This window comes from Nesoenas mayeri, assembly GCF_963082525.1.
Source record: "Nesoenas mayeri genome assembly, chromosome: 12".
NCBI lineage: Eukaryota > Metazoa > Chordata > Aves > Columbiformes > Columbidae > Nesoenas > Nesoenas mayeri.
Genome location: NC_137547.1, coordinates 14,581,874 through 14,592,715, shown reverse-complemented (window position 1 = coordinate 14,592,715; position 10,842 = coordinate 14,581,874). Strand labels below are relative to the sequence as shown.

At 60.0% G+C, this 10,842-nt stretch overlaps 1 protein-coding gene across 1 annotated transcript; it reads right to left on the bottom strand.

Annotated features, from left to right (window-relative positions):
* Window positions 1-1,559: 1,559 nt before the first annotated feature.
* On the bottom strand, window positions 1,560-10,322 carry EXOC3L1 (exocyst complex component 3 like 1). The gene is made up of 13 exons (XM_080352223.1): window positions 10,085-10,322; window positions 8,888-9,048; window positions 7,774-7,993; window positions 6,828-7,488; window positions 6,548-6,665; window positions 6,223-6,348; window positions 6,014-6,114; window positions 5,481-5,591; window positions 5,209-5,338; window positions 4,041-4,163; window positions 3,544-3,699; window positions 2,651-2,775; window positions 1,560-2,133 (listed from the first exon to the last, which is right to left on the bottom strand). The coding sequence occupies exons 1-13, from the start codon at window positions 10,125-10,127 to the stop codon at window positions 1,947-1,949; spliced, it is 2,262 nt and encodes a 753-aa protein (XP_080208349.1). The 5' UTR covers window positions 10,128-10,322; the 3' UTR covers window positions 1,560-1,946.
* Window positions 10,323-10,842: the final 520 nt, after the last annotated feature.

Here is a 10,842-nt window from a genome sequence, read left to right as displayed (position 1 = left end):
AACCATGTGGCTCGTAGCCCAGCAGGGCAAGGTCACCTTCCTGCTTTCTGCCAGCTGCAGCAGTGATGACAGGCCACAGCTGGCACCTACCTTGCCCCATGCACGTGGCGACGTGGGAACATGCTGTCAAAAGGTACACTGGGGTGCTTGGGCTGTCGCTGCAGTGAGTCGTGTCAGCTCTCATGGCAGCTGGTGGAGCTGGAGAGGGAGAGCACTGCGGGGCTGTGATGGGGGACACAGGGGCTGCTTGTGGGCACCTGGCTGGGGTAGCAGTGGGGCCGGATGTGCTGGGACAGGCAGCCATGCCTGCGGTGTGGGAGGTCACCCTGTCCCCAGGCCCGTTTCAGAGCTGTTGGCACCAGGGCTGTTGTTTCCTGTGGCCATGAAGCCTCGGCCTCGGACAGCACTGGTCCCAGATGGATGTTCCCAGGGCCACCCCTTGAACCACAGCCCTGGTGCAGGTGAGTGTGTCCCAGAGCGAGTGGGGCAGGTGGGGAGGGCAGACACCTTCCCAGACACCTTCCCAGGAGACAGCGTGGAGAGGTGGGCAAGCACAGCGTGAGGACCAGGAGGACAGTGAGCAGCTGAGACTGACCCCTCCACCTGAGCATCCCCCCACCTCTGCTGTGCCTGACCCCTCGCCCCAGGGCTGCATGCTGGGGAACAGTATGGTCCTCTGCAGCCTGGACACAGAAGGTAGGTAGTGTCTCCACCATCCCCATGTCCCTGGGTGATGCTTCCAGGGTGGTACTGGGTGCAGGGAGCCATCCTTGGGGTGATGCTGAGCATGGGGATGGATTCCCCCCTATATCTGTGCCACCTCCCTGCCCTCATCCCTGCCCCGACCCCGTGGAGAGCAGAGCCTGGACACCAGTGAGTGATTGCAGAGCTCAGGCCTTTATTTCTGGCAGCAGTGCCACGCAAGGACAGCAGGATCCAGCCCACATGGCAGAGTGTGGAGCCTTCCCAGGGTGCTGCAGTGGTTGGGTACAAGGATGGAGCACAGGAACAGGCTTTGCTTCTGATCTTTGCATGGTACCTGGGTAGGAGATGACCATCACCTCTGGACAGCAGCAGCGATGGAGGGATAGCCAGGGCACGGGGTGGTGCTGCCCATCATGGAGGAATCTTGGGGCAGGAGAATGCTCAGCACACCAGATGCAACTCAGTTCATGCTCTCCAAGGGGCTCGAACGTCTTGGACTCCAGTCCTGTCTGGGGCCAGCAGTTGGGCAGGTCAGCAGAACTCAGAGCTGTCCCTTCACGCCAGCAGGAACAGAGTTGGCAGCACCCGCCAGAGCAGTGAGACCGCCCTGTCCCTCCTCCTCCACGGCCGTGAGCCACGATGAGCTGGCTGCGCTGCTCTCCACTGTCTGTGCGGGGCCCAGGCTGGTGCAGCAGCACCACCAGACCTCTGGGCTGAGCCAAAACAGAGCAAGACCTCCCATGGCTAAAACCCTCCTGCATGCCCAGGTCTAGCAAGGCTCCAGTCTGCCCTGGAGCTGGGGTGGTAACAGACTCCATGGCCAGGACACACTGGTTCAGAGGGCTGTTTGGAGACTCAGGGAAACCCAAATATCTCTGCAGCCCCATGGAGATGTGGACTCACCCCAGCTGCAGAACACTGTCCTTTGCTCTGTGGCTCCTCTTTCTCCTGCAGACAACAGGCCAGGCCTGAGCAGCCTCAATTCCTGCCTCTGCAGGCCAGAAAAATCGCTATGGGTCGATTTTCTCCTGACACAGGTGTCCCACGACTGGTGCTTGCAGAGGACAGTCAGTTCAGAGAGGTAAGACCAGAGCAGGCTGGCACGTGTCCAGACTATCCCCAACAAAGGGCAAGGCGCTGCGCATAGCAGATGCCACATGTCATTTCCACTCTCTTCAGAGATGTCCTGCATGGTCCGTACATCCGTGGGGACAGCAGGGAGCAGGCTATGGGGCGCAGCATCAGGCACACTTGCCCTTGCGAATGCAGAAAGGCAGCTCCGGCGCGGGGACGAGGATGGTGCTGAAGATGGGCCGGTAGCTCTCGGGCAGGACCTGGGGGTGCTGTGCCATCATTTCCAGCACAATGTGCCGCACCTCCTTGGAGACATCACCCCGCAGATCCAGCAAGGTGGAGATGTGCTCATCGCTGGGCAGAGAGCAAGAGGTGAGTCCGGGTGCTGCTGGCCCATGGCACCATCCACAGGGCTCATGTCCCAGAAACCTCCCATGATCCAGAGAAGCTGAGCTGAGGCCAGGGAAGAGCTGGTATTTTGCACCAGCCAACTTTAAAATTTGCTTGAAAATAACCCCACAAACCCTGTGAATTTGTTTTTGACGTTTCATGGCTTTCAGCTGACACTGTTATTTCCAATTTGGTGTGATTTCTCATGCTTTTTTTGGCCACCAAAGATGGGTGAATGCCACAGCACAACCACTCTTTCCTTTATATCTTTGCCCTTGGGACTTTGCAAGAACCCCTTAAATCTGGAGCATGGGAAAATGAAACCTCAGGGGAGAGAAGGAAAAACCCAGGTTTCTGCCTACTCTGCAGCATAACCTCAAAGGGTCCAGCCCAAACCTGGCAGCCCTGGGTGGACTCACACCTACATACATACCTACATACATACCTACACCTCATAGGAGGGCAGAGCTGGGCTTCTTACCTGACATCGGGGTACTTGGTGGCGAAGCCCAGAACCTCCAGGCTGAGTAGTGCTGGATCCTTGAGGCAGATCAGCTCCCGCAGGGCAAAGATGGCCTCCAGGCTCTGCTGGCTCCGGTCCAGACCCTGGGAGGGAGAGTGGCCACATGTGAGACCAGGACAAGGCCACGGCGGTGGCTGCGGAGACACAGCCTGGTCCTCAGCGCCCATGTGGGGACCTGGCTCCTTGCAGCTGGTGTCTTCCCATTCAGTGTGTCCCATTGTTCAGGGCCAGCTCACCTCAAGGTGAGCCAAGGCGCTGCAGCCTCACTGATCTGCGCTGGGCAGGGTGGATGGCCCCCGAGCCACAGAATTACAGAATGGCTGGGTTGGAAGGGACCTCTGGAGACCATCCAGTCCAACCCACCTGCTAAAGCAGGTTCACCAGAGCAGATCCGCACAGGAATGTGTCCAGGTGGGTTTGAATGTCTCCAGAGAAGACTCCACAACCTCTCTGGGCAGCCTGTCCCAGGGCTCTGGCACCCTCAGAGTAAAGAAGTTTCTCCTCATGTTTAGATGGAACTTCCTGTGCTGCAGTGTGTGCCTGTTGTCCCTCATCCTATCGCTGGGCACCACTGAAAAGAGTCTGGTCTCAGCCTCTTGACACCCACCCTTCAGATATTCATAAACATAGTTCCTCCCTAAGCCAATTCCTCCCATCTTGGCCTCACAGCTACCCAAGTGTAACAGCTCCATCTTGTTCATGGGCTGATGGACCCACCCCATCTGCTGCGGGCTGGAGGGGAGCAGGGGGATGGCAGAGGGGAGCTCTCAGCTCCTTGCACAGACCTCGCCCTGTGATGCTCCCCACCCACAGCCCAGCCCGGCTCCCCATCACACACCGGCACCTCTCACCAGCCCACAGAAGAGCTCCCGGAGCTGCGTGGCGTCCTGCAGCAGGCGGTCGCAGAGCTGGCGCCGCTCCTCGTTGCTCTTGCACACCATCTTCTTCTGCATGAGCGCCCGCAGGTACTGGCTCGTCACCAGGAGCTCGCTCTCCGTCAGCAGGAGCTGGGCAGGGGAGAGCTGTTAGTGCCGGGCATCACCTGGGTGTCGGACCCCAGTTGGCCATGGAAAGACAGAGGGGAAAGGGGCTGGATGCAACACCGCGGTGTGTGGACAACCTGCTGGGGAGCCCCTTGGCCAGAGGGGCAGAGAAGGTAGCTGAAGTTGGAGGGAAACCCTGAACATCTCTGCATGACGGTGTCCTCAGGGCTGCTCCAGAGTGTATGTGCTCTCCAGCAAACCCAGCAGCGACTGCAGCGACTGCACCCCAGCTTGACACCCAACCGCCCAACCTCCTCTCCTAACAGTCAAGCAGCTATTTGAAGGACGCCTCACAGCTCCCCTACCATGAAGACAGGTTTCCTGACGCGGGAGAAGTCCTTTGCGTACTTGTCAATCACTTCGCACATGCTGCTGACGAGCTGGGACCCGGAGAGCCACTTGCGGGAAGGCAGCTGCAGGCAGAGGGGCTGGAAGAAGCAGAGGAGCAGCGTAGGGCACCCCACATCGCATCGCTCTCGCAGCAGCTGTGGGGCAGGACGACACCCCCAGCGCTGCCCACCTGCTGCCTGGCACCACGTCCGCTTTGCCGTGCAAAACCCCCAAGGCCCTGCTGCCAGCCGAAAGTCAGCATAAAAATACAAGAGTGGTCCAGATTAGGAAATTATGGAAATACACTGCAGCTGCTCCTCCTTGACACTCTGAAATTCACATTTTGGGGCTTTTTCTGGGTCATGATGCCCCATCGTGGGCAGCACCTGAGGTCTGGGCAGCAAGTTACTCTCTACACACTCACTTTCTGCCTGTCCTGCTGTGATTTGCTTTTTAATTGCCATTCCTCTCCACTTCCCTTGTGTAGACATAACATGTTTTTGAGTGAGGGCTTTGACCTCCTCCTGCCCTGCTGTCCTTGCCCGCCTTCCTGCCTGCAGGCAGACATTCCCTCTCTGCTGGGGCTACAGTGGCCTCCACGCTGCTTGTGAGTGTTTCACCCTTTTTTAGCTGCTCCTTTGTTTTCGTGGCATTCAAGCCCTAAATAGCAATGCTGTTAATTATTCTAGATTTTTGGTCCAGACTCCAGGAAAGCTAAATTTGACTACACCGGCAGGAAACAACTCGGGCAGTCATACGTGGGCTTGTATCCTCTGCACGGATGTTGCCTCTCTCCTGTTGGTTTTCTGCCATGAAATAACCATAAAAAGGAGCATGAGGCAGCCCTGGGGGGCTGTGGCTCCCGGTCCCTGTCTGTTAGTGATTTGGGGGCCCAAACCATCTGCCCCAGTGATACAGGGTGGTGCTGGCTGGTGACAGACATGGGGTGAGCTGCAGGCGGTTTATCGAGGTCTGGGAGCCAAGCTGGCAGAGATGTCTGCAGGATGATAAGAGGCCATGGGGTACGTCGCGGGGATCCTGGGCAGGAATAAGCCCATACCTGGGCGTGTAGCAGGGGGCTGGTCTTGCAGAGGCTGACTTTGCTGCAGCCCTGCCAGCTGCAGGGGCTGGGGACAAACTTACCTGCAGGTCCAGGAGCAGCTCCTCCAGCAGCAGCTGGCAGGTTTTCTTCTGTGTCCTGTCTAGAGCAGCCTGAAGGGATGCGGGGACTTCTCTGCAGGCAGTGTCAGAGTGCAGGGAGGAGACAGAGGAGCTGGGAGAGAGAGGCAAGGGAGGGGACCAGTAGCCTGGGAAGTTTAGTGGGGACGTTGGTCCCACAGGGGGATGGGGAAGATGTGGCTTCCTTGTGGGTGGTGGGGTTGTTACAAGAGCTATGAGGTGCTGGTGGATGTTACCTGAGCGCCAGGTTGTTGTTGAGCATGGCCAGCAGGTAGGAGACATAGTACTTGGGGGTGGTACGGTCCTTCTGGTGCTCCTTCCCACACTGCACAAGGGCTTCCCGCAGGCTGCAACACAGCGAGTCAACAGTGATGGGTGGGCAGAGCCCTGGACATCTTACCACAAGGACCTGGAGCTGAGATGCAATTGGGGGCACATGAATCTCCCACAACCCTCACGGCTCACTCGGCTCCTTCCAGGTCCTGCTGCCAGCTGGAGAGTGACAAGCTGTTGGGGAGGGTGGGACAGTGGGACCCATTCTGGACCCCTCAGGAGGGCAGGGTCCAGAAGCATTTGGGACAGCAAGCCCAGGGAGCTGATGGCCCCAAGGGCTGAGACAGTAGCCCCATGGGTAGCCCCTGCTGAGCCTTCTGGGACCTGGGTGAGTGCAGGGTTGCCCATGGCAGATCTCCACCATCAGCCTATGGTGCTCGGACAAGGGGACCCAGGCTCTGGGAAGATGGGCAGGGGTGCGAGGGCCTCCACTGACCGGCCCAGAAACACCTCCAGCTCCTCCAAGGCCATGTTGTAGACCTTCTGCTGCAAAGAGTCGGTGATCAAGGAGGCTACCTGGATATTCTCATTCAGCATCTGCAGAGGGAGAGGAGAGCAGAGGTAAGTTGGCGAGAGGCTGCAGGTCAAGACCTCCTTTTTGGGGGGCTCTCAGCATGGCCATGCCACATGGTGCTGGGGACCCACCTGCATGACAATGACAGGCAGAGCTGACTGGAAGAAGCCCTGATGGTCTGTCTCAGGTTCCTCTTCCCTGAACCACTCCTTGAACTCCACCTCCAGGGTCCTCTGCATCCACTCAAGCACGCTAGCCTGTGGGATGGACACCTACCATGCTCAGCCCCAGAAATCAGGTACCAGCTCCCTGGAGACCCAACACACGGCACAGCAGTGAGTCCCAGGCCTTGTCCCACAGGCTCATGGTCTCCTGCTGCTGTCAGAGCCGTTGCCAACGCAGTGGTGGTGGTTGGGTCCCCGTACCCATTGCACATGTGCTGTCCCACTCACCCACCTTGACTTTCACCACGTATTTCCTCTCTGTCTGATCCACAAGCTCAGGGGACATCAAGGGACCCAGAGCAGAAACGTCCACTTCTGGGAGAAGGTCAGGGTGACCCATCATGTCTGGGCTGGAAGGCAGAGGTGGGACAGGCTTGGAAGACCTGTGTTTTCCAACAGTTCCTACCTCTCTCTCTGCCCTCCCAGTGGTCACTCCCAGGCAGCCAGAACTGCCTTCCCAACCCCCACGTGTGCTGGTGGACAACCCAGTGGGTGCTGGGGCTGGTGCTGACCTGGGGTACACACGAAGTGCCCACTCAAGGAGGAGGAAAAGTGCCTGTTTGTCCAGGTCCTCTCGGAGGATGTCCTGGAGGTGGCTGGTGAGAGCCTGGTGGTACGTGGTGGTGCAGATGCTGAGGATGTTGTAGTGAGCTGGGACACACTGGACCATCAGGTCCTTCACCACAAGCAGATTGGACACGATGTCCTTCTGCAGTGCTGCCAGGTGCCTGGCCAGCCCTGACCCCTCAGCGTCCATGGGGGTGGCACGAAAGTGGGCTCCCGTGATGGTCTCCTGAAGAACATGGTAAAACTTCTGCCTCCAGCCCTTTGGGCGGCCAGGGGGCAGGAAGGTGGCCTCCAGGAGCAGAGAATCATCTATTTTCTCCTCCCGCTCGATGATCCTTACAGCGGTGACAAAGAGAACTGGGTCATCGCGTACCAGCTGCAGGCTGCTGCCCACAATGTCCCACAGCTGCTTGGCCAGGCTCTCATTGAGCTCCTGGAGGCCACTGAAGTAGGACAGCACAGTCGCCTGGGCGCTGGAGAGCCCACGGAGGTGCAGCTGGGAGAGGATGTTGTCCCGGAGGTGCTCCATCATCATGAGCTCTGCGTGGGCCTCCAGGAGGTTCTGCTCACAGAGGAGCTGCAGGGTGTGGGAAAAAACCTCGTGGACTGCGGGAGAGGGAGGAGAGATGCCAGGATTGAGTGTGGGGAGCAAAGGGGCTCAGCACAGGGGTCAGAGTGAGGGAAAAGGCCTGAGATCTGGGGACACCATGCTGGATTTGGCCCTGGGGGGTGGTGGCATTTCCATCCACGGAGACTTTCCAAACCCAACCAGCAAAGCCAGAGCAAACTGCTTGAGCTTTGCCACCAGCCCTGCATGGAGCCCGGGGGTGGACTGGAGTTCTCCCCAGTGCCTTTCGACCCAAATCCACGAGGACTAGGCCAGTGCCTTACCTGAGAAGAGCTGGGGCAGCACCTGGACCACCGAGGCCAGCTGCACGTGCTCTGCCATCAGTGCCCGCATCTGCTGGAGGCCCTGGAAGTGGCCTGTGCTGTCGAGCAGGGCCCAGCGCGCAGCCCCCAGGTCCTGGGACACGTTCTGCACCTCCCGGGCTGCCGACCGCAGCTGCTCCAGCCCCGCACTTACCCCCTCCAGGTAGGACTGGACAGTTGACTGGGGAGCAGAAGAGGACAGAGGGGCAGTGTGGAAGCTCTCAAAGGCTGGAGGACTCACGCACCGTTTGTCCCAGTCTTGCCAGGTCTCTGTTGCATGCACTTGCCCAGCCCCACAAGGTCACATCTGCCATCACACCAGCATATCTCCCATATCTTCCACCATGACTCCATCCCACCAGACCCAAGCACACCCAGCTTCAAGAAAGCCGCTCCAGCAGCGGGCATGGCTCACTGCATCCCCCTTGGGGTAAACTGAGTCACGGTGGCTATTTATGGGGTGGGGGGCAACGGCTGCTGTGCAGGAGGTGGGAGCATCCCTTTGGGGTGACTAAGGCAGCAGGGTGAGCAGGAAACAGATGTCTCCTTTCCATTTTAAAAGTTTTTTTCGGCAATAACATTGCAGGCCAGAGGGTCCCCATGTGCCCCACAAGACAGATTAATGGCATAAAACACCTCAGTGGCCATATGAATCCTCCTCCAAAATCACTGAGGTGACATCACTTAAAAGAAGTTGCCTTCTGGACAATTCACCCGCATTCAGGGTAGGTGAAACCATCTCCAAAATAATCAAAAGAAGGTTGGGGTGCTCAGGCTGATCGAGTCTGGAGGTTAATCAATCATTCCTTCGGTGATGTAAAAAGGGCTGCCCTGAGGGGTGCACACAGGGCAACAGCCCTTATGGGTGTGTGTAGAGATGGAGTTTCTCCTGCGGGACCTGCAGGTGGGGGCAGATCTTTTACCAGATCTTTTCCACACAAAACAATTGCATTTCTCCCACCAAGCACCAGCTGAAGGACAAGATTTTGCCAGAAGTGGACACAAAGAGGACTAGAGGCAGAAGAGGGGACCCTGGCAGGGAGCCCCGCTTTCAGAGGCTGCGGCAAACACCCACCTTCAGTCGGGACTGGATGGAGCTGTTCCTCTGCCTCTCTCGGTTCCGGTACTGCCCAAGCCCCTCCAGTTTCTCGGGGCGATAGAATACCCCTGAAGCCCATTTCAGAGCGGCTCCTCTTGCCAATTTCTCAGCCTTCTCCGCTTCTGGCCACTCCTCCTCTGGGGACGAAGCCGGGGGTTAAGGAGTGAAACAAAGCGGGGCAGGAGGGGCCCCTGAGGCCAGTGGCAGGAAGCTGGTCGCCAGCGATGTCCAAGCACAGTCAGATGTGGGAAGCTGGACAGCATGGCAGCAAGTGAGTCCTTCCATGGGGAAGCCCCCAAGATGCCACTGCCACAGACTGGGGTTGTGACAGTGGCTGTGGCAGTGAGACGGCTGCCGGTGGAGCTGTCACCCAGCCTGGCAGCTCGGGCTGTCCCCCGGGCTGAGCGCACATCCCCGTTGCTCCCATCCCAAACACAACGCTGGGTTGTCTGAGGGGGCTCTCATGGCACCTGGGGAACCTTCAGCAGGGCTGAGGCTTCAGCAGTGAGTCAGCAGCAGGGATGGAGAGGTGGCAGGTCCCGTGTTAAGGAGAGCCAGGCTGAGGTCAGGCTGGGAGGCTCCTGCTCTCCCAAAGTCACCCATGCAGCTGGGGGGAATCAGGGTGTCCCCCTTGGCACAGCGTGCGAAGCCGTCCCACTGGCCTTCTGGCCAGCGCAGGGGGCTGAAAACCGGCGCAGTTATCACATGCCAGACCCCATCCCCAGCACCCGTTTCATAGAATCATTCTGGTTGGTAAAGACCCTCTAGATCACCAAGTCCAAACGTTAACCCAACCCTGGCACTAACCCATGTCCCTGAGAACCTCATCTCGGTGTCTGTTCAACCCCGCCAGGGGTTTCCTTGTTTCCCCACAGCAATTTCCCAGCTTGGGGCTCACCAGTCCCAAGCTCCTGCTCTGTTGGGGCCCCTGCCCGCACGGGCGCCCTCGGGGGGCGGGGAGATTCGAGGGGGGCAGCGATTTTGGGGATGAACAGCAGGTCAGGAGGCACAGCCGGGCTCGCACCCCCCGCAAAGAGCACAAAGCACCGGCCCTAGCACAGGGAAAAGCTAAAGCAGGGGGTGCGCAGCCCCCAAAACATGCAGCCAGCAGCACCATCCCTCCCCTGCCCAGCACCGCCGGCTCGCCGGGAGCGGCCGCACCGTCCCCGTTACCTCTGGGGCTCGCAGCGCGCTCGCCCTCCGCAGACATGCCCATGGCGCCGGGGCCGGGCAGGGCAGCGCGGAGGAAGCCGCAGCCGCTTCCTCAGGCCGGAGCAGCCGCGTTCCTCAGGGCCCCATTGTGTTCCCGCGGCCGCGCTCAGGACGTCAGGGCCGGGAGGCGGAGGGGGACACGGGGGAAGGTGCCGCGGCTGCCGCGGGGCTGGGCAGGGGAAGTCGCGCCCTGCGTGTCCTCCCCGGCATCCCACGGACGCTCGGCTCCGCTGCAGCCCCCGGCCCGTTCCCAGCCCGGTCTCCGGCGTGCCCCTGCCTGGCGGACACCGGCCCGGGGCCGGCGCTCTCACCGTCCCCATCCGCAGCGGGAGCCCGGCCAGGGGCGGAGCGGCGGGGACACGGTGTCAGCGACAGCCGGACCCGAGGGGCAGCGGGAGGGACCCTTCTGGGCTGGACACGGGGTAGGGACATCCCCCCGCCACTAACCGCCTCCCGCGGGGGCGGGTCAGGGGGTTCATCCCCCGCACCGGGTGTTTTGGAGCGGACGAATGTAACGGGCAGCACCGAGCCGCCCCGCTCGCCCGGGCGGTGTGAGGGACGCCGGTGGCCACGCACGGGGTGCCAGTTTATTGTAACAGCTTCGCTACCACGGGACGGCGCGGGGCAGATACACACAGCCCACGCTCACCCGCGCTCCCCGGACCGGCAGCCGGGCCTGACGGGCTCCAGCGCCCGGTACCCGGAGGAGGGTCCGTTGG